The sequence below is a fragment of the Eleginops maclovinus genome, chromosome 3 (assembly GCF_036324505.1).
Source record: "Eleginops maclovinus isolate JMC-PN-2008 ecotype Puerto Natales chromosome 3, JC_Emac_rtc_rv5, whole genome shotgun sequence".
Classification (NCBI taxonomy): domain Eukaryota; kingdom Metazoa; phylum Chordata; class Actinopteri; order Perciformes; family Eleginopidae; genus Eleginops; species Eleginops maclovinus.
The window spans coordinates 14,163,916-14,188,311 of record NC_086351.1 but is presented as its reverse complement, the minus strand read 5'-3'; the positions used below and the strand labels follow the sequence as shown (position 1 = coordinate 14,188,311).

General features: G+C 39.8%; 1 protein-coding gene across 3 annotated transcripts in view; it reads right to left on the bottom strand.

Moving 5' to 3' along the window:
• The window catches only part of ptprub (protein tyrosine phosphatase receptor type Ub), a 141,759-nt gene that overhangs the window by 52,393 nt on the left and 64,970 nt on the right, over positions 1-24,396 (bottom strand). For all 3 annotated transcript variants that reach the window (XM_063878794.1, XM_063878796.1, XM_063878795.1), the window contains exons 3-6: positions 16,805-17,076; positions 10,002-10,083; positions 7,348-7,463; positions 3,637-3,811 (exon numbers count right to left, since the gene is read on the bottom strand). In XM_063878794.1, the coding sequence (XP_063734864.1) occupies positions 3,637-3,811; positions 7,348-7,463; positions 10,002-10,083; positions 16,805-17,076 (645 nt within the window). The remainder of the gene's footprint in view (positions 1-3,636; positions 3,812-7,347; positions 7,464-10,001; positions 10,084-16,804; positions 17,077-24,396) is intronic.

Here is a 24,396-nt window from a genome sequence, read left to right as displayed (position 1 = left end):
AACAACTTTCTTTTAGTAGAAGCTGCACAGTCTAGGTAGGTAAAGTTGTGGATTTCATTGCATTAAACATTTGTATGCAAACAGATGTCTCCTCATGTTAAAGCCCACTGTGTCTTAAATTAGTCCCCAGAGACTCCTGGATGTGAGGAGGTCAAACTGCGTTCAAATAGCAGATTAGTCATACCTATTAATAAGGCATTCAGAGCCATACATTTCAACCAAGCAGGGAGTGAAAAAACAGCTGTGCATGCAGTCCATTGAATGTGTATGGTCATTGTGGATGAAGGATTAAGTGCTGTACATCTTTTTCTCTAACAGAGTGTTCTTTCCCTTCAGCTGGTAACCATGATGAAAGAGGAGACTCTGCATCAATGTCGGAAAAGATTGCCAAGTCCAGGATTAATTCCAGAGCCCACCGGTCAAATGTCACTTACTGGCAGATCCAAGCCACTGAACAATTACACGGGCAACAGTGTGAGGGAAGGGAAGGGAATGCAAAAGAAATGAGGACAAAGCATGAGAAAAAGATCAGAGTTAGATCTGTGGCTGTGACTAATCCTTCATTCCTGCAGAGGCACCTCTGTCTTTGATGGCCCTCCTCCCTGTGAGCTTTCAACATCACCAGTGCCTCACCTCTGTACCGCTTCCCTCCCCTGCAGCAGCTCATCTTTCGACTGTCAATGACTGCATCCATAATGAAAGGCCACATTTAGGCCTTAGGCTGAGCAGCCGGTGGGGGCACATTTAAAATAACTCACTCTTTCAAGTTCTTTTTATTTCTAAATTATGAATGTCTTTGTTGCTCCAGGTTTACACAGCTATTGTCAAACTTTACATTGTTTAGTGCCCCCTTCTGTTTAATTAAGGATTTATAGAGCCAGAGATTTATGCTTTAACAAGGAGTCAAACACACCTTCTTAAATATTACAGCAGAATTAAATAATTAAATTCCCCCAGGAGATTAATACAGTATGTCCTCTTCTTTAAATATAGTCAGGATCAAAATATAATATGGGGCCACCACAAAAGCCAGAGACATTAAGTACCTTAAAGATAAAGATTAAAATGTTTTATTCATTATGTGGACATGTTGCTGACCTAGGGCCAATAATAAAGATTCATCATGATTCCCGCATGCAATCTGCGGTCTAGAAATCAGTGGTTCCAACTCATTACAGGGATGATTAGGCTCTTCTTAGCAGGGCAGTAGGGAGAAAGGGATTTGTGAAAGTCTCGTTAAGAACTCGATCTCGGCTCCTGTGACATAGATTACAGGGTTACAGGCAGTTCATTGAATCTAACTTATAGCCGGCCATTAAATCTACGCAAGGTGCAGAATAGGCTGGCCCATAGATAACATATTTGTCCTGTTTGTATCTTAGAATTATGGCCTGGCTGTTATATTTCCCCACCAACCAGTCAAGTTGCAGTTTATGTCCAGATCTCAACATATAAAAATGTAGAGATTAGGAAGGGGAATGAAAAAGCCATCTTGGAAAACCTTTCTCGCCCTCTCTACAACAAGCTCAATCTGGCAATCTGGGTCTTAGGATAGAGGATAAACTTTGTTGTTCTTGTATGTATATTAGTGTGTATAGTTAATTAAGGAAACCACACAGTCAAAATCATGGTTGTGCTCACATAATGGGCCAATAAAGCTGATTCTGATAGAACACAGACAATGTGTTCAACGATAATGCTTTTTATGTGGATTTTAGTCCATATAGTAGCTGCAAATTCTTCAATGTGGATGCTTCATCACCACAGTTTCAAAGCAGAAACCGAATATTAGTTTCACAAAGTCAGTTTCCAACCACATATGAAATTTTGTCTCCTCTTCTGTTCCAGAGCATGGTGTTGAATCATAGCCAGAAAAGGGTTTTGGCAGAACATAATTATGTCACAGTGAAATTGACCTTGTCATCACTTCATCGTTTCATAATATAATAATTATATACTCAGTGTTCGAACTATGCCGAGATTTTCGGGGGGTCCCATTTTTCTCTCGGGGTGGGGGGGGCGCTTGCTCTTGCGCTTGACTCAGAGCGCGGATCTCGAAAACACTATTTTAGAGACCCCCCAACATTTCCCAAATCATGTTTTCGGGGGGTCTCGTGTCAGTTTCAGGGGGTCTCGGATCCCCCGAGTCCCCCCGTAGTTCGGACACTGTATATACTCCTATTGGATATTTGTGTGGGATTTTGTCATAATTAGCAAATAAATTCTTGACTTATGGCTAAAAACATGTTTCTTGGAGGTAACTCAAGAATTAATTCTCTAATTATGACAAAATGCACCACAAAAATCGAATCAGTTTATCCAAGTAGTACGAGTTGACTAGTTTGCCAAATTTAAAGAAATTCCCTCAAGGCGTTCCCGATATAATGCATTCATGATTATGAGACTAACATGCAACTCAAAGACATTACGCCGCTGGCCACCGCTGGCTTCAACGCAGATGCATAAAAAAGCAAGGAAAGCAATAAAGGCATGGATACAATAATACTTATTTGCTGAGAATGTGATTACACTGAAAGGGATTTCCTGGGCCTCTATGAGCACGTTCACTGATTCCTCATTTACAGCAGTTGATGGTGACAGTGTTTTTTTTTACTATTTTGGCAAAAGAGCTCCAGTTTGGCAAGAGATGTGATTAACAATACTAAACCACATATGTGCTTCAACATCAATCACGCAGATCTATCTCAAGCTATAACCATTGAATAGCTGATAAGACATTCCACAAATCACCACAAATGTCAGCCTGTTTATGGCATAGGAGGAAAATTAAGTTATCACCACATTTTTAAGATACATCATCTGGGGATCATGAACGTCCTCACACAATTTCCGGGCAATCTTTCCGACAGTTGTTGAAGTAATTTAGCCTTGAACAAAGGGATGGACAGGTCCACTAAGAGAGACCAATAATGCCATCAGCGTGTTCTGCACTCTCTCTAACTCTCTTCTGCCCTCACAACAGTCTTTAAAAAAACGTTATACCAGGAGGAGCATATAGTAGAGGGCAGGGAGATCGGGAATCTTTCACATTTCGCCTTCCTATCCTCCCTTTGCTGAGGGCTGGAGTTCGTTATGTCTTCAAACCATCCCACAGCCATGTCATTACTATGCTGTCAAAGTGGTGTCAGGCTGTGGAGTTGAAGTGAGTAATGGGAGTGAGGTCACCATCTGTGGTACATGATATGACAGGGGCTGCAGGAGTCCAAGTCAAGTGAACAGCTCTTTGACAGAGAGCTGAAGAGCTGAGCATGGCAGCATATTTGACAACTCGAGCTCAGAAAACAACACATATCAAGTAAAGTGGATTTGAAATGCATAGAGCCTTCATGTGTGTCGAACAATGTACAATTTGTGTTTTGAGAAACGTATTGGTATTTTCGGCGAAATAGGTACTTATAAATAGGTAGATAGAAATAGGTAGGCAATTTTCTATTTGGGTACATATCCCAGTTTGTCACGATCAACTTTATTTTAATTACCGTTTGAATTACATGCAGAACAGTATGTTTCATAAAAAAGCAGCAGGAATAACTCATGTTTGGGATGAAAGAAACAGTAGGGGGGAGAAAGACAAAAAAGAGAACCAAAAAAGACAAAAGAAGAGAAAGCGTTTACCTTTAACAACAAGTTCAGCAAAGTTTGATACCCCCGAGCCCCTGGGAGACTGTGTGACGCAGCGGTAAAGGTCTTGATCTGTTCGCTGGACGCTGTCTAGCTGGAAGGATACCACAAAGCGCCTGTGACTCAGGTGCTTGACTGATGCTGTTGTTAAAATGTCCCCATTGTGTCTCTGAAAGGCAAGAAAGGACAAGGTCAGAGAAAACACGACGGGTCATCATGTCCCTCACCCCACACACACACACACACACACACACACACACACACACACACACACACACACACACACACACACACACACACACACACACACACACACACACACACACACACACACACACACACACACACACACACACACACACACACACACACACAGAGTGTTTCATGTGCAATAGCTATACACACATAGACACAGTCAGAAAAAGAAGAATGATCCAACCCTAAGGAAAAGACTGCTTTGAAGGATTCCAGACATGAAATACTTCTTATACGTTTTTTTTTGCAACAAAACTACATGCTCTGGAACTGAACATGGCTTGGTTTGTAATAGAGCGGATATGGAATAAACTTTGAAGAATAACTTGTCCTATCTGCTCACAAACTCTCTATCTTACAGTCCCCATGATGCACCTCCATACAGTATATCCTCTGTTTATGCAACACAAAGAAATGGTGAGAAAAGAAAATTAAGCTGGTTAGAAAAAGGATTTTGCTGATGGTAAGGATGAGTTTTTTAAGTATAATAATAAAGACGTAGGTAGTTTTTTTTTCTAGGCGTCCCCAGAAAATGTATGTGATGATTTTTGTTTCATGTTGAAGTGAATATCCATAAAGTGAGTTGACTTTTTGTCCCAGTGTGTAGAGTATGTTTCCTTTTTTTTCCCTGGGATTTTTTTTTCTATTCCTGCTCTCCTTTTATTTTACCCTTATTTACTTCCCCACTTTAAAATAGTAATTATGTAGGCCATGAATATTGATGAATTTTCTATTAAAATTACCCAGGTGCACACACACTATCCAACCTCATCGGTTAACATACACACCTTCACACACACACTCATCCCCTATTAATTAACCCTTGGAAGCAGTTATTACCCAGTGAACTCCTGGGACACAAAACTAATAATCTAACAACAGTAACAATAAAACAAGCTTAAATTATTGCTATGTGGGTCACTTCTTATTACGTCTATGTGATTAAAAAGATGGATTGTCCATTTGTATGCAATTTAATTAGAATGGCAGGAAAATGTCTCTGATTTAATCAGCCAATATGACAATCAGACCTGCTTTAATAAAAACAATTGAAATCCAGTTAGAATAATAGTGGTTATGGGGGTTAGATGTCATGAGTGTTGTCCCTTAATGAAGCCCATCTACAACCTCAGTTGTCCTTGGTGTGCAATGTTACTGAACTGAAACATTTAACTGCTCAGCCGTTAGAATTGGGAGACAGATGGGCTTTGCTGCATTAAGGTTTAATCAGTTTAGTAAATAGGCTAACGAAGGAATGGCAGAATGTAGACTGTGTTTTGGTATAAACAAAACAAAAAAATACATTTAAAATGGCTGTGAGACAACTGCTGTTTTCAGCATAAAGTAGAGTGTCACAAAGCAAAAACACAACATGAAAGAGATAGTTTGGGCAGAAAGTGGGAAACAGAGGGAAATCGTGATAGAGAAAAAAATAGCGTGTGATTCAAATTAATGTTGTATGATGCACCTTGCTGTTACAGCGTCAGAGGTATTTCTCACATTGTTCCACACCATTAAAACCACGAGCATCTGTCAAGTCCACGTAGCCTCAAAAACAAACACAGAGTCTGAAATTTTTTTCACATGTTTTCAGGCTATTTTCTTTGTGTGAAACAGACGCCACGAATTTTGATACTTTTGATCTGCCAGGTTTTTACAGAACCCAAAAAGTGTGAACATGCTGAGATTAACAAGGAGACCTTTGGGTTATGCTAGGCCATCCCAGCTTCTGTTTTGCTTCTGATTTGGGCCTTCAAAAAGCCACAGACCACACAAACCTTGGGCCAAGCCTTCAAAAACAAAACACATAAACAACGCCCACCGATTTGGGTTAAGCGGGCAATTAATCTTGTGACCACAAGGAAAGAAAGAAAAAAATCCCAATCCTGCATCATTCCTGTATCTTTAATATGTCATTTTTTCTACTAAGCATGTGGATTACAGAGAGGAGGCAGGGGAAATTACGATAAATCGAATAAGCATGAGATCACTTCATGTTACGTAAACAATCTGGCTGCAGCTAATTGGCGAGGAAACGACAAAACGATCTGTTAATCTGGCAGGCGTGTGCAGTCAAGACTGTGCTGCAGCTGGCGCGGCAGACACAATGAATACCAAAGGGCACAACAACAGTAAACAACAGTGTTGGGAGTTCATATGAAGAAAACAGCTCTTACAGAAACGCTTTACAGGCAGAAGGACGGAGAAGAGGACAGTAAAAGGCAAAGGAGAGGCAGGCAAGCAGCATTTCAGTGGCCTGGAGATCTCATTACAGCAGGCGCCTGTATGGTTATGCCAGCTAATTACCCATAGTATTTGTCTTCATCCTTGTGCTGTGACCAAATGGCTGATTTGAAAAAGAGGTAGGAAATTACATAAATCACACACGTACAAGTTTTAAACAATACAGTAGGTTTGCCTGAGGTCAACCGTGATTAACACTTGCTGTAGTGGGTGGTAAGATGTTTGCAAAAGTAGTGAATGTGTGGCTGAGCCCTACAGCCCAATGACGTTTGGTCCTTTAATCAGCGCTACATAAGAGGAGAATTTTAAGACCACAGAGAATTCCCACAAGAGGGAAGGACTGCATGGCCCGTCTGACCTTCACAGAGCAAGACTCTCTAGATGAAAAGACAGAAATCTAAAACACAGTGCATGATTTGAATAAAAACAGGAGACAGTGAAGAAAGCAGAGAACACTATGATCTTATAAGCAATGCTAATTTTCAAAGGCAGTGAAGTGAGGAGGCTTCAAGGCCTTCATGGCCTTCACAGCATTAGAGCTCTGTTTCCACCATCCTTATTTAAGAACAGTCACGTCAGGGACACATAATTATTACAGAAATAGGGGAAACCTTGTTGTGATGGTTATTTAGGTGAACAACCTCTTTAAAAATGCGATATGTATGTGAGACCTCAGTTATACAATTATGAATAAGTCTTTAACTGAATGATTTACAGGATATTGGGTTAATAAAGTATCAATAAACAAACAAAAAGCCAGAAAAAGACACCAAAGAAATCTCGAAGGACTACAAAGAGATGCAAACAAATCTTAACAGAGAGGTTAAAATAAACGTACATGCCCTGCAAAACACCATAATGAGACACAAAATGACTATAGAGAGGAAAAATTACACAGTACAATGATATGCAAAACAACCACAGAGACACTTAAAAGGACAAGGAGACACAAAAGGACTACAGAGCGCCGTTGTGTTGTGTTTCTTGCGGTCTGGGTGATTTACTGCTTTATAGAAGGGCTTTATATGTCTCTGCCCAGGGGCTAATGTCACATAAGCTGCCCATAACCTGCAGCACCTTTACATTATACAGGATTTAATCTATCAAGTGTGAAAAGTACCAAAACCAGTTTTCTGTTTCTTCTGTTGACTTTTTTTGGATGCAAAAATACAACAAACTCAAAAACACCAGCATTAAACTACTGACCTCCAGCAGGAACTTCTCAGCCTCAGATGCTCTTCCAGCAGCAACACACTGGAAAGTAGCGTTTTGCCCGGCATTGACCTCCTCATCTCCTAGCCTTGAGAAGTGTGGCGCCTTATCTAAAGAGACAGACGGAGAAAGAAACACAGTGAGATCAAAAGACTCCATTACCTTTCAGCTATTCACAATGTCAGCTGCACAAGATAACATTTTTCAAACGCATGAATAGGATTTTCAGGCATTTCTGTTGGAGAAAACAATTAGCTTTATCCAATGTTTACCAATAGTGAATTTAATATGACAGAAATGCAACAAAAACTAAAATCCGCACTAAACTTCCATATTGACTTTATCATTCATTTCTAATTTAATGAATTGTGCTTTATTTGCTTGAATAGTGAAAGAGTGAAAAAATCTGAAAATAAGAAGTACTGCTTAAACCTGAGCTGTCAAGAGGTGCAGAGAAAGAAAAGAAAAGGAAAAATAAGAAGCACTGGGAAAACAATATAGCAAATAGCTTTTTTTTGCATGTGTTTTTGTGTTGACAGGATAGAAGTTGTTGCATTTCTTTCCCCTCCTGGATTCTGCTCAGCACATCAGAACTTTGAATAATATTCAACATTATAATAATTCAAGAATAAAAATATAGGCTACTGTTTTAATAAGATAAAAAGCAAATATTATTGTGTATTTACATTATAGGTTGAGAGGGTGACTTAGTGTCTGTTGCCAAATACCTCGCTATAAAACAGCAAAATCACATAAGAGGCAATTTATAACGAGCCGAATGTGGGAGTGAATCTGCAGAAGACAACAGTAAGTAAGCATCAGTCCTCCACATTTCGACTAATAATGTCCCTGCATGCTGTGCGGAGCTGCAAATGAGTCAGTGTGTGGGTGAAGCCCTCTCACCCAACTCTAGGGTTAACAATAGTGTAGTGAGAAGCAGGCTCCCGCAGAGCCAAATCACTGGGTAAACGCCGGGAGCACTGCCTGCCTTCTCTGAGAAATAAGGTCGGACAAGTTGACTTGTCACTCTGTATGATTGACAGGGAGAAATGGCAGAGCAACAGTAAAGCTGAAGCATTGGGGGGAAGCAAATATTTGGGTCTCATAAATCTCCTGCTTGGCTTTGCACAACTGTGTTGATATATATGTAGCGGGATGGGGGGAGTTGACAACAAATTGTTGATCTTGTTTTTTTAACAGAAAGTAGCAAGGGAAGAGTGCTCACATATGTACCCTGTAGGTGGCCATGTTTCTTTCAGTGACTCTCCCTCCTAAGGTTAATTCATTATTCATGCCTGAGAGCGGAACATAGACCAACAAAGAAATGAGTGTGAATGGTAGAAAAAAAACAGGCTCTACAGTTTGCAAGGACTGCGGTGTTATACAGCTAAATGTGTCAGATCTTATCCTCAGGACACTTTAGTGTTATAAATATTTCATAGCAGTGTATCATCAGTGTCAGAGTCAAAGACCAAGACTCATGAGGAAAATAAACCAGAAATGTCAACCTGTTCATCCAGAATTCATATAAAAGGAACTTGTAGAGCTTTTTTTTATTTTTTATTTAATAGATTTTTTACTATGCGACACTTCCCTTCCGATTTTTCACTCTATCCTCGCTGCCAAATATGAAGGCTGGCCATGTGCCACATCATAACGGCATGCTCAGGTCTTGATTAGAGTCTTAATTATTTAATGGCCACAGTGGGAGCATTCAGAAGATGCCATCTGCTGTCTCAGGGAGAAACAGGGTGACTGACAGGGTGGTACGCATACAGTAGGGGTACGGAACAAACTCACAGCCGGTGTTCTTCTAACAGAATCACTGGTGGTATACTCTGTGACACGACAAGCCTAGAAAGTCTTCAAATATCATTGCGACAACAGCATGGGATATATTAATATTTACAGGGGGATACAGCTGAATCACCATGAGAGAAAAATATCAATCACGTCAGTGTCAGTTATATACGTCACTAAGGAGAAGTAGGAGCAATGGATGTTAAAAATGAGCCTTTGTGTTCGGTAGAGGGTTGTACGTGGAGCATGACACTAGGAGACTTTGTTCAGGTATAAAGCTCAGGGGATTTAGGAATGTGTTTTACACAAGGTCTTTAGGGGCTAGCAACAAACTGAAGTGCTAGCCTCGCTGACACAAAAAGTGAGTCACTGCAGGGAGACATTGGTTACAAAAAGATCCCCCTGAACATTTTCATAAAGCTTCAAAATGATATGCTTGGTAGTGGAAAAAACACTTGACAGTGAATTGTGACAAAAACCTACATAGCACTTCCAGTCAGGCCAGAAAAAAACAAAGTCTTCAAAGAGTGGATTCAAGATGACTGATTAACAAATACATTTGGCTGTCAAACAGGGCCAAAGGCAGGAGTGGCAGGTGTGTCTTCAGGTGGACTGGAGTGTTGGCATTTGGGTGTCACACTGTTTTAATAGCACCACTGCTGTTGCAAGACGCCTCGGGAGAACCTGCAGTTCCCATATAAAAGTTTGATCATCAGCCATCACTCTTGTTCTCATCCTTTTTATTGTTTCAAACTGTTTTAAAATACATATTTCCACTAAAACCACAACACTTTTTTCCCCTTCAGCAGCTTCTATAATGGCAATTCATTGTCAGAAGTGGCACTTACAGCAGGGGTAGTTGAGCACCATGATGTCATCTATGGCAATGTATCCTCGCCGCTCTCTGGAAACGGTTGCCTCAATCAGTACCTGCAAAAGTGAAGAGAGTGTAAATACGTGATGAACAGATTTAACTCATAAGCAGAACAGCTAAAGCTTACACTTATGACTATCCTAATGCTATCAAAGCTGAAGTGTATCAGCAATTTTCTAAAGAACATGGAGAGCTGTATGAGTTCTACAGCTCTTGCCCCTCTTTCAGTGACAGACACATTCATTACAAACATGCCCATCATCACATGGTTGCACATCTGCTGACCCAAAACAAAATGCTACACAATGAAAGAAAGAAGACAGAAGCATAAAAATAGAGAGATGGATAAGTTTGCCTTTGTCCGCAGGGCAAAAAGAGGTAATGTCTTTATCGGGGGCACACAATGTGGCGCCTGAGTCATGAGCGCTATTTTGCATTCAGGGCGCAGGCTGCTGTGAAGCCATAACAGCAGATAATACAGCTAGCACAGGGCCACGACGAGACTCAAGGGAGGACAAAGCTCCATGCCGTCCTATGGAACAATAAGCTGGATGAGCAGCGGGCTCTCATGAAACCTAATCAATATCAAATCACCATCCTCAGTAATACTGAGAGAGTTATGAGACACAGGGGTGATGTTTGTTTTCACAGCACCAAGGACAGTCTCCCATCCACATGTTTGATCGAAAGGCCGGCTTTGAGTTATTGTTTCTCATAATCCTCTGACCAAATGATTACAACATGGTTCCTATCAAAAGGTCCACACACACACACACACACACACACGATCTTATATCCTCCAAACTACTTTAAATGTGTGTTTACACCCGGGCGTAGCTTAAATGGGTTATGCAAGATTGGAGCTCATTCTTTTCAAAGTCATGTAACTGAATCAAGTCACAGCAGCGACTTCTTGTGTTCTAGAGCAAAAGTATGACATCTTTGACGGTATGAGTACAACATTTAATGCCAATTTTTGTAATTTACATGATGCTGAAAGAAACATTTCAGAGGATGTGTTTGCTATGCAGACCAATAAAGCACAGATATTATCTCCCTCATTCAATCCGCTGTGTTGGCAATCCAAATGAAAGGTTCGTCACAATATTTCCGAGACCTGTAACCCAAATCCCAAACTTCCAGTCAGCAGCACAGAGACAGCCCGCCTCCCTTAACTTGAAAACAAGACATGTAATCACATGTCTTATTTTCCAAGTTAAGGGCAACAATTGGTGTGACAACAACCCTAACCGTGCACGACCCCTGAAGGCACGTGCCCCAACACAATGTGATGGGATGTGAGTAGATTGGGCTCAGCTAGGAGAGTCCTGACTGAATGAGACGCAGAAAGCCAGGCGTGCAGAGAGAAAAGAGGCAAGGCTGAAGCTGACAGGAGGGGAGGTGAGAGCGGGAGGAAAGGTCCTGGCTGCTGGGACGCAGTGTTGGAGAGTGACCTGCTATAAAGCTGGCTGCTGTCCTTCGGCTCATGGAGGAACATTCAGGCTAATCTCCTTCTGCTGTAGTCAATTTTCATGTTTTTCCGAGACACAGCTGGAACCTGAGTCTGAAATTTTTACTTCTTTAAAAAAAGGAAAATTAACATATTGTGCTTTCATAATTTGCCACTTTTCCCCTTATTTCAAGAGGTGTATCTTCTTTAAAAGCAGTTTTCAGGATCCTCTTCTCTCATTTCACTCTTTATTTCCTTCACTTTGTCATTGCCTTCCTTTATTTCCTTGGCTGTCCATCTTCCTTTACATCTAATGTGCGCCTGCCTTAACATACAACATTTACAGCAATGATTAAAGGCCTTTTTTCTTTAAATATGTTGGCCTGAATTAGCTGTGTAAGCACACACCGCCCTGCCATTAGACTAACATCAAAATTAACCAGAAACACTGATTAGGCTTAATGGTATCCAAGAAAGAGAAAAAAATGTCTTGCAAGTCTAATTGAAGGTGTTATTACTCTCTGCTGAGCTAAAACACTCAATAAGAGATTGATTACTGGTTAATCCTCAGTCTTCTGAGCCATTAGGATAGAAGGTTATTAGGAGGGAGACATTCAGAGCATTTGTTTCAATAAACAACCTTCCCAGATTTTTATTGAAAGCCACTTTCCCAATGAGACTTTTTGTACCTCTGTGCTTTATTCTAATGAACGGCTACTTTCCTTCTAAAAGATATGAAATGCAGGAACCGTCTTCTGAAGAAAAAAAAACAAATAAAAGTGTGACAAGCAGTGATTTACGACTGATATAAAATGCACATTAGGAGAAAATATTACATTACCCTGCAATATTGGCTTTTAGGAGCAATTGTTATGTATACAAATCCAGAAATGATTTATCTGGACCTAAAAAACACCTTCTTCTACTTTTCCCACTTCAGTCAGAAGACACCATTAGACACAGGGGGCTTTCACTCACCATTAGACGCCGTCATAGATAAATGACTCCTTAAATATTCAGACCAAAGGTCACGTGTTGAAGTAAATCTGTTCAGGAGGAAAATGCCAAAGGATAACAGTCTGTGTCTGAGGAGACGCTTTAAATCTTAGGAATCTCAATTTGCTCTCCACAGTATTTCACAAAAGCCTTTCCCATCAGCTGGCAGAAGTCTCAGCAGCAAGAGATATTATCAGACATAGCTGAGACATGAGGACTTTCATTTAGAGTTCTTTGATGTGCCAAACACTATCAACTACTATCTAGCATGTTCCCTTTTTATTTAAAGAAATTAGTCCTATAAGTAAATACGATGGTGTCCAGAATGTAAAGAGACTATTTCATACAATCATGCAGACCCAATTGCTTTGAAACAGCACAAAACATTGCAACAATAAAAAGTGAATAAATAGGTTAAGGTTACGAAGATATAGACACAGAGTAACACGAGTAAGACTTTTTAAAGCAGAACATGATGTGGCAACTTAAGAAACAGTCATGCTTAAAAAATGTGTCCTTTAGGTGTCCAATAAAAATGTCCAAAGAGTTTGAGTCGTTACGATCCTTAGGCATGTTCTTCCAGAAACTAGGGCCACAGCGAAATAATGGCTGACTCAACATGCGTAATGACTAAAGGTAGCGGAAAACAGTTAGCCTGAAAAAACATTCCTCGTCTCTCATCCCTTACTCCTTATGTAATGTATTATCTTAATAGTTATTAGTAGATCAAACAGTATTTAACATACTCTGCATCATTTACCTTATTGTGTTTATTTATTTTTCTGATGTGTATGTGCTTCATCTGCACTAACAACATAACCTGCACTATTTTATTGTAATTTCTCCTACTCTGTTTCATTTTGCACAATTTTTATATTTTATTATTTTGTCTTATGTACTACATATATAATACTATGTATATATAATATGTTGCAATGTTGGAGGAGTTCAGGACCTAAGATTATCATTGCATAACTACACTCTAGCTACTGTGCACATGACAATAAAAACCCTTGAACTTTGATGAAAGTTACATGTAATGTTCTGGAAAATGTATTGGCAGGTTGCAACGATTACCTGAAGGCTTCTCCTCAATGAGGGTTACCAGGTGTTGTTTTTTGTGTATGTGTGCATTTGATATGTAATCATTGTATGAAGAAAGACTTGAAGCAATAACATCTACAACCGGGAGTGCAGAATCAAAGATGGAATGAATAATATATGCAATATAGAGATGAGAAAGTAAAGCTAGAAAAAAGAAAAAGCACAAGATATTGACATTTGGAAGGAGACCATGTAGAGAGAAGAAAGTGAGAGACGGTAAAAAGAAGATGGGGACATGTCTCCTGCTCTAGTTGGCAGTCTTGGAGGGCTGGATAACATCTTTAATATTTGATAACAAGATTCTCCAGGTATTGCAAACACTTTTACCAATAAGAGGCAGAGCGAGAAATATGGCAATGTACACCAGACACACAAAACATGTTCAATCGAGAAATCTCAAGGTGATTGTGCTCTCTTACATTTTCAACCGCAAAATCCATTGAACTCCAAATCCCAATTTCACAACCGTGATAGGACAAAAATGTGATGTAATTGTCTGAGTCGCATGATCACAAAATAAAAAGGGTGGGTTTCGTCATGTTAATGATCTGAGTGTTGGTGATTATCAGCTAAATCATGTGTTTGATTGAGTGTTTTTATTTACATTATTCCAAAATGACATTAACAATGAGTGTAAGTGCTGTAAAAAAAAATATATTCCATTTGACAATCAACCTTGAGTGTACTCTCACATCTGTATTGTGCATTGCAAAAGGTTACGCTGACATTAAGTATCCCTGTGCTGTATCTGCGAAGAACAGGGAGCTTTTATATGACCTGAAATCTAATAAGGTAGGAAAAACATTCGGATTTGAAACCCCTCTCCGAAATGATGTGTGTTCTCCTGGGATTTATTTTACCAGCAGAAAAGTGCCTATTCTCCCACTTGCTTCAAAAGAGTTTTTTGCTAGTTTAATGACAGAGTAAATCTGCCTGACTATCATTTAAAATCCAAAGTGATTGTATAAGACTAAGTATTTAAAGTCGCACAAGCTGCAGCTAACGTGCTTCAGAGCTAAAAGTCTTGGGTGAATCTCAAGAGACCTGGGCTGAAACCGACAAAGCTATAACACCCGTGCTCTCCTTATTTTGTTTTATTGCACTGATGCTGGTTAACAACAGGCGATAGTCAGCATTAAAATGAGATTAAAGGAAACATTCAGCCTTACACCTCCACATTTACCCTTTTCTGTTTTGTCTCTGAAACAGAGAGCACTGACGAGCTGCAAAGCAAGACCCTGTGTCATTCCACAGTGATGAGCTTTTTCACTGCAGAGGGATTAGCAATGTAAGCTGTGGTATATGTGACTTTGAGGGGGCAGTTTGTTTTGCTCTCTTTGTACTGCGAGGCAAGCTGAGCTGAGTTAAAGTAAAATGTGAAAATGAAAGAGGAAGCAAAGAAGGATTCCTTCCTGTTAGACTGAATTGCTCTAATGGTGCAGAAACCTTTGACTAAATCCCTAATATTAACAAATGTAATATAATACATTTGTACATATGTGTTTTCCTCCTCCACAGGAGATAAAAGCAAGGTTGCTAGCAGTTTAGGATTGTCTATTTAACACGGTTGATCATTTTATTGGAAGGCCCATTTACATTTCCGGTACAGTTTTCCCGTGTTCAGAGTCATCTCCACCTCCTCATAAGCCCATTAAAAAACTCAGAAAAACAGAAGGAAGGATAAACGATGATGAATGATGATGTTTTCTTCCTAACATATCTGCACTGGTGTGTTGATAGGGCAAAAGAGGTGTTTCCATAAGAAAGAGATCACAGCTCAACTCAGAGCATCCATCAGCAGCAAAAACACTGTTTTTCATTTGAAAAATTCATCAAAAGAGAATCATATATTTAACACGTGTAATAAGGTTATTGTAGAAATAATGATTTACAAAGAAAATGCCTCATTATTTGTTATAGATTTTAGCTAATGAAGAGCTTTAATGGTAGGGGTCCTCACTTCCCTGTTCATGAGGGGCAGAGCTCAACAGGAGTGTGACTGGTAGGAGCACTGATTAGTAGCACTCTTCTCCTCTTGTTTACTCATTTGTAGCGGCTCAGTTGAGACCTTGAAACACAGAATATAAAGATCCGAAATCTGTAGCCTCAGCTCCAGTAGAATCTGTAATTTAATGTTTTTACACATGGAGGGTTTATTTCAAATAGCTGACTTGACTTACTGTCTGTTTCTTCATTTTAAATGCATGTATCAAAGCCTTCAAATAACAAAAAGGGGGATTATTTTGTCCACAACTGTTTCAACATTTTGGGAGATACTCTTACTTTCTTGCAAAGACTTAGAAGACAAGATTGATAGCACTCTCGTCTGTATGCTGAATATTGAGACCCAGGTTAACTTAGCTTAGCCTAGCAAAAAGACTGGAAACAGGGCAAAGCAGATACCCTTTCTCTCCAAAGCATAAAATAAATGAATACAAATCACATACCAGCACTTAAAAAGCTCACTTATTAACATGTTTGTGAAATGTGTATTTTTATTTAAATCACCCTAAAAGCGCTGTCCCTGGGTACACTCTGGGTTTGATAGTTTACCTTATTTTTAGATCATGCGATGTTAGGAGAACAGTGTCAGCCGATATCTATATTTTACATAGCGAAGGTCAGATCTTGCAGAGTGAGATAGATTTTAATTAAGTCGGGGGGGATTGACAGTTCTTGATGAAATGCACACAAGTCAACTTAATTGCTTTTTGACAGCTCTGCGAAGTCTGCAGAAAAAATAAATTGGATTAATAGATGTATATGCCTTGTGCTCACCTGACTGTGCCAACTACAGGCCACAGCACATCAGGAACCAACAGTAGATGCCAGTCAATGTCTGTCTACTTTAAGAAGGCAGTGACATGTCATGCAAAATGTTCTAGTCAGGTGTATACACAGAACACAAGCCTCAGTGTGTGAAATCTCCACCAGGCATGCCCACAAGAGACCTAGAAAGGGCCCTTCGAGCACTAATGTTGGCTACATTCACAGGGGAATCAATGCTAATTAAATTGCAAATGCAAGTAATTAACACCAGATATGCCTCGAGGCTAAAATGAGTGGTGATCAACAGAGCCTTACTGTGTGCAATCTTTCAACTGCACAAGATGTGTGTCCATGGGTCTGTAGATGCGAAACCCCAATCCTTTCTCAACTGCTCCACTTCTCATAAAATCATAAATAAATTAGTCATCACTGCTATAAATCTGGATCTGAATGTGTACCTGGTATTCATTAGGCCAGAAGGTGCTGACAGCCAGCTCCACCTGGTGCCACTGCTTAGTGTGAGACCCCGACGTGTTCCACACCGGACTGCCGAGCGGACCCCCATTGACCCGCACATATGCCCGTAGGGCCCCTGGACTGTGACCATCACGGCTGTAGAGGAAGTAGCTGAACTGGACGCAGTGTGTGTCATTTTCACTCAGCGTCTGCAGCATCAACTGAGCACGATGACCCACGGCATGCTGGGAGGAGTTCACCAGCATATAGGATCCTGGAAGGAGCAGAAAAAATGCAGCGGTTATTTTTAGTTTTCCATTATTATGGAGATTTTAGTTCAGTTTATCACTTCTGCCATCTGTTAAGATTTTCATGCATGTTGACATTATCCTTTTTTTTTGCATACTAAGCGACTAACAGTCATTATCTGAAAGATGTAAAGTCAGGAAGATTGGTACTGAAGCATTTACTCTGTATGTTTAATTTAACTAGGAGGTGTCAGCTGATATAGGCCTAAATAATATAACATCTTGAATCTTTAAAGTGAATAATAAGCTTTTACACTAACTGTCATACAAGCATCAGAAAGAGACGTTACCCATAAGATGTGACAGTAAAGTATTCATTAAAAAGTTACAAAGTAGCTTAAATGCCAGCAGTATCATAAACAGACAACAAACAGACACTTGCACTGTCTGCAAGGCAGCTTTTATTCATGGCCTTTATGTTACTTTGTTGTTTTCTTAAAAAACAATAGCCACTAAAAGAGATGAATTGCAAGTGTGCCCTGTCTATTCGGTAGTAAGAAGTACATTTGGGAAAGGGGTTACTCAAACACGTTGATAACTCGCTTAAATAGTTCATATCAGTGATTGTATTGTGTATATTTAGTCATTCACTCTTTGTTTACTTTTTGGGAATACTTTGGGGTGAACCCTCAGATAACATTAAGCAACCAAAACAAAAAAAAAGGACACAAAATTCAAATAAAATCCAAGACGGATTGAATACAGAATCAAGACTTCATTTTCTTCCAAACATCAGAAAGAAGGTTCTGGCTCTATAAAAAAAGTTTTGCCTGAAGGCTTTTAACCGGATTATCGGAATGAAAATGTCTATTGCAAAGGTTTTTCAACTGTTACTAGATTTAAAGATAAGTTGTGGAGGTTAGTATATGAGCCACTGAGGGATTTGTGTTAAGCAGACTTATAAGAACAAGTAAAACATCTCACAAAGGAACAAATCCGCTTTTAACAACTCTAAGCAGTGTGAATCCACAAGTAGAAAAAAATGAAAATATTCTCCAGCACACTCATTGTTACATGTGTAGGCGGCTGATAACAGGAAAAGAAATGTGGCTGTTGAATAAAAAGACACAATGTGTGCTGGCTACGACACTAGTGAAAACTAAAGAGTGACACATGTGAGAGATGGAAGGAAAAGCAGATTAGGCGACAAAAAGAACTGATGGCAGTTTTCCCTCTGCAAGGTGATGCTGAGAAACGAGATTCACCAAACCCCCCAAAGCCTCCTCTAATCAGGACAACATAACCCTATTGCCCTTTGCCTAGCATCTGTCCCGCCTTGAGTCTGTGCCCGCTAACGTGATTAGCACAACAATGTTGGGAGACCTTCCTGTGTACTCACACAATCAAGCCACTTGTCTTTGTACTCCAAGGTCTTTCTGTTCTCAGTCAGAAACAAGCCCGAGAGACAAGACAGTCACAGCCTCGGCGCCAGGTGTCCTAAAGACGTTTATTCTCCACTCAAATGGAATAGCATGTGCATGCCGAGTTGCCAGACAGATGAATTTTTTAATATCCTAATCCACGAGTAGTTACTCTGAGAACTTTTGTTTGCTCTTCAGGCACAGAGAAAATCAGCCTTTTTTTCTTCCACTCCATTGACTTGGTGCAGAACGAGACACCTGATGGAGTCATCTAAGTTTTCACCATCTCCACCCAGCTACTTAGCCAACACTAATTACCGCTTTAAGTGCAAACAAGACAAAATGCGTAAATTCACACGCTAATGTTTACCATAATGGTAGTGAGATTCACACCCCTTAACCCCGGCTATAAATAAAGTTAAACTGAGGAGCACGGTAAGGTACAAGCAGTCATTATCTGGAGGCTAGAGTAGCCGCCTCAAAGCCCCATTGCCCTGCAGCACACTGTCAACAGCACCTGATTTGTGTCGTGTCCAGGGCTGAGGATCTCGACTCTCATTTGGCTTTGCTTAATTAGATTCTTTCAGAATCCGTCTCCTCTCCTGCAGCTTCCACAGCCACAATGGACTTATATAACAGCAAAGGGCTGAAGGGCTTCGGTAGTACTGTCCTTACTGCTGGTTATATACTGGATGGGTGCCCCTTCTTTTATAAATAGACATCATTAATACATTTCTGTTGACTTTGCAAGTTACTATGTAGGGCCACATGAAACAGCCATTATACCACCTCTAACCTCTTTTGAGTGTCACATGGGAGATAGGTGAAGTCACATATTAATGAGGCTCTGCATGTGAATGCTTATGATGTATATAAATTAAAATGTCAATGAATTAAACATTGTGGCCATTTTAATTAGGTTCTGAATAAATTCTTTGCAGTAGTTCTGATCTACTGTGAGATAATCCATGGCGGCCCATTCAATATAGAAAATATGCATCATTTTAGAGCAGGTCATTTGAAAAGTACTGCCCCTTGAGCCAACAACTGGGTGAGAACACGTAATAAATACAAAACAAACAAATGAGTGTTAAAATCGTTTGGATTGATTCCTATAGAGCAATTGTTCACTTTATTTCTTGAATAGACAATTTGAATTAAGATGCATTTTCTTTGTTGGTTTCATGAATTGTTTAAATTTGTATCCATACAGTATATGTTGCAGCAACTATTTTGATTGAACAAATGTTTAGTACAACAAAAAGACAATAAGGAAAAAAATCCCATAGTCCAAAAGTTTCATCTTAATTCATTTTTATTTTGTTGAAAAGGGTAAAAAAAAACACTAGTTTGATAATAAATCTTTCTCAGCACCTTTCTTTTCAATGATATCAAACAGATATAAGCAGCAAAAGCTCACAATGCATGGATTCTTCTTCAGTGATAGACTAGTTAAGTTTACGGTCAGTCAATCTATCTCTACCTTGAGAAGGGGATGTTCTGAAAAAAATCTTCGGAAGAAGCCGGGCAGTTGGAGAACTTGTTAAAGTAAAGACTCGAGGACTGATATGGCCTTGCTCACAGTAAGTAATAACGCCTCACTGCCAATTATGAATCCTAAGCTTTATCTGAAAGGTACTCCGCAAATGGAAGTTGTCCACCTTTATAATTCCTAGGTCCAAGATTGTACACTTGGGCTGTGGCTGTCAGTATGTCAGCAGCACTTGAGCCTTATTTCTGTGAGTTGTTTCACAGAGAGTTCTGACACCGTTTTTGTTTTCTACATAAAGGCGTCTGTCGGTTGTAAATGCGATATGTTCAATTCATCTTTTGTGTTGCAAGATCGTCAGAGATCATTTAAAAAATGCACTTGTTATTGATATAAATATTTTGCTGTTACTGAAGGACATAGATATTTAACTCTTGTAAAGCATATCGCTAATAAGATTATATTCATGCTTGTGCCTCACTAAGGACGTTCTGGCTTTGTCATGATTGATGTATATTTTTGGGAAAAATGGAGAGTAGATCGCCCATCTCTGGCTTATTCATCACCACCACTCTTGCTTCCTTTTTGCCTGTAAGTTTTACAATTGATTTTAAGATTTGACTGATAACTTGTAACACTCCACATGGTCAGACTCCCAGTTACATTATAGATATGTCAATCCCACAAGAGTCTTGAGGCAGTCTAAGATACAGGTCTCTTGGTTGTTCCAACAAATTGCCTGATTGCCAATGGTCGGCTTTTCAATCACAGGCCCTAAGGTTTTAAACTCTATCTCAGCCTACAGCCAAACCAAGCTCACTTCTATCTGATGGCTCTCCTATTTTCATTAGGTTACCTTTCAATGCACAGATCACATCTTTCACAGTGCACATAGCCTTTTCTTGTCATAGTTATTTCCCTTGTCATTGTTCTACTGTGCCACCTCATTTTTGTCATGCTTATTTATTTTCTTGTTTTCAATTGTATTAAAACAGTAAATGCTGGATCAGAACTAATCCAATCAAACTTTAGTGTTTAGTGCATCCATGAAGGCCCCAGTACACCAAGACAGCAGCTTTCATAAATTATACTCCAAGGCACTGTGAAATCTGATAAAGGTCCATCCATCCATTGGTGCCTCTCCCAAGGGCGAAAGAACATCCATAACAAGATTAGGACTGATCCAGCACATCATAATTCATGAAGAGCACCACTGGACTACATCCTGGTCACAGCCTTTTGGTGACACTATCTGTAGCAAGCCTCAACAGACCGAGCAGGGAAAGGAGGGCGATTAACAGAGGGTGGGGTTTGCACAATTTATACATTAAGTAATGCCACAAATAGAGAATGGGAAAATAATAGAGATTAATATGGATGGTTAAAAAAGGGGAAACAGAAAGTATAATTTTTCTATTTGTTTTCTTCCTTTGTTAAATGTTCCAACCTTTTTCTGCATGACCTTATCCATTAAGCATTGTTCCTCTGACATCAGAGGCCAGAGTAATCAAATACACAAGAAACTAGAGGGAGCAGAGGTCTGAACTTAATAGAATCAATGGCTGTGTTAGGGTTTAAAATGCGTCCCTGATGCTGCTTGCTGTATCATTATTGGCCAGCTATCCTTGGCCTTGATGCTTATCTTTTACCCAGGTGTTCTCATTCTGCCCTGTACCACTGACTGCTCTGAAAAGGTCATGTGGGCTTTCAGACGCCATCTTTGAGGGTCTGCTGTCCCCAAACTGTTTATTTAGCAGTGTCCGCAACAACCTTCAGAACAAATAAACAAGTAAAAGAAAAATAGATGTGGAGCTTTGGCAATTTCCCTGAAAGGCACATTAGTGTTGTCATTCCCCTGATGTTTTGCCTCCCTCTGAGAGAAGCGAATGTAAAATTGCCTCATAATGTAGTGAAATTGTTCACAGCGCAAAAAGAGCTCTCATTAGAAGATGTTACATTAACAGACATGAGCACTTTGTTGCTAACACCAGACGTGTTTATTGCCGATCGCTGTACAAACTAAAGGACTAATAAAGTTATTATTTGGTGTGTTTTTTTTACTGACTGGCCTTATGGATAATTCCAAACAAGCCTGAAGTTATGTAAAAAACAAAACATAAATGGAGGCTTTGATAAGACCAAACCCGTTGAGAGGATGGACAAGTTCCCATCCTAATGGAACATCTCACAGAGGGACAGTGCAATAATGATACATCACACAGACTTAATCGACTTATCACAATGACACGGTTCCTGCTGGGAATTTGAGGATGACCTTAAACGCAAAAAGCAAAGCAGCACAACAAGGTCCTCTAAACTCAAAGCAGACACTTTCTAAAAACTGATCTCATTTAATTTTATTTAGATTGTTTTAAATACGGTTGAATCACATGCATATATTTCAAACTTTTCTTTAGGATATAAAAATGAACTAACATGGTTTCTTTCCATTGTGGTTTTTAAGTGTCGAATCGGAGGCCGGGAGTCAAAGTGGATGACATGTGAATGATACTAATATATATTTGTTATGCTTGTATAAAATTATGAAAATGTGATACAAATCTCTTTAGAATGGTTGGAGGAATCTATAACTAGTCAGACCCGCCTTGTCTATGGACGGTTACTGATATTATCAATCACTGTTGGGAGGCGGGGTTTGGCAAAGGGTCAATTTTGTGTTGCTACAAAAACACTCATAAATCAAACAATAACGGCATATTTCAGAATATAAATGTGTAATGTTTCAGATCACATGACTGATCACACACACACACACACACACACACACACACACACACACACACACACACACACACACACACACACACACACGCACACGCACACGCACACACACACACACACGCACACGCACACACACACACACACACACACACACACACACACACACACACACACACACACACACACACACACAATGTCAGACAAGTGAGAACATCTGTGTTGGCTGTATACAGTAGGAGTCTTCTCCATTGCAGCCGGATCAATAGAGCAGCCAAGCAGCTTTGCATCAGGGCACGAAGGACTGACAGGTTTCCTATTCCCAAGGCTGACACACCACCTGAAGTCTAAAACCTAATCTCATTTTCAACATCCACCCCACCACCCCCACACTATCATTCCCAGCTCCACCTGTCATACTTCTTCTCTTCTCCTTAATATAACTTTTCATTATTATAACAGTCATCCATCAAACATTTTGACTCTCTTGCAACTTTGAAATATTCTAAGCAGTCTAAAGCAGGTATTGACAGTTTCTCTTCTTTGAAACTATCCGCCCCCTCTGGCTGCAGTATTTCTCATCGACCAGAGATCAATTTTAAATGACATCTCTTCTGTCATTTGTTTCTAAATGTTAATAATGGAACAGTATTCACTTCATCCACTTCAAATAATGTGGAGTCATCTACTGTATACTAAGGTCCTCATTTTTCTGACTTCTTCTCTTCAAAGACCTCATTTAAAATGCAAAAAAGACGAAGAGGTGACTGAAAGGAAAGTATTGAATTAGACGTTGCGGCGCCCACAGGCAACTCTTAACCTTTTACAAGTGTTTTTTCCATTGTCTACAATCCTAACAAGCAATCCTCTTCGCCATTACCCACGCCTCTGGGGACAACCATGGGGCACACTGCACAAGGTAGAAATAAAGCGTGAGAGAGAGAGTAGGGGTGCCAGCTGAGGAGTGATGCTCAGGCAGAAAATAAATGAAATACAAGTGGTGCTATTGTTGAAGTAGACTGTGCCTTCCAGCATTTAAGAGAGATGAGGCCACGTCAGCATGTGTTGTTGTCTTCTTTCCAAGGAGAGAGGAGAAAGAGGAAAAGTGCATTTTCTCAACAGTCTGCTTGCGTTGACCTTTTGAATTTTCCTCCAGGCAGTTCAGGATCAACTGCCCGATTTGCCCCTGAGAGAAACGGATGAGTGGACACAAGAAAAGAGAGGAGGGAAGGAGGATGTACACAATAGTATTCCCCAGCATGTATGACATCACGTAATGCACCTTCCATACACATTATTTTATGCTGTGTCAGAAACATCTATTGCATTATTAGAAGAAAGTATTTTGAATGGAGTAGGCACTGCTTTATCCGATATTGGGACTTTTCTCAGGCCCTTTACAGTAAATGTAAACCACTCGGTTGTGCTGCTTTGTCACCTCACACACAAAGTGCTGTGACCACAATATTAATATCAGGCGCCATCCTGGTGACCGGGGGTTGAAGCAGTAACTGTGAACCACAATGTATTCAGTTTAATATAATCTTACGTTGTTATTCTATTGTTGGACCGATATTTTAGGAATAAGAGTACTGAAATCCTTAGTGAGTCATCATTCTGAGTGTTTAAATTATATTTAAAAACTTTCAAAGAGCACTTGATGGAAACTGATCTTGCAAATACCGTACTAGTTCACT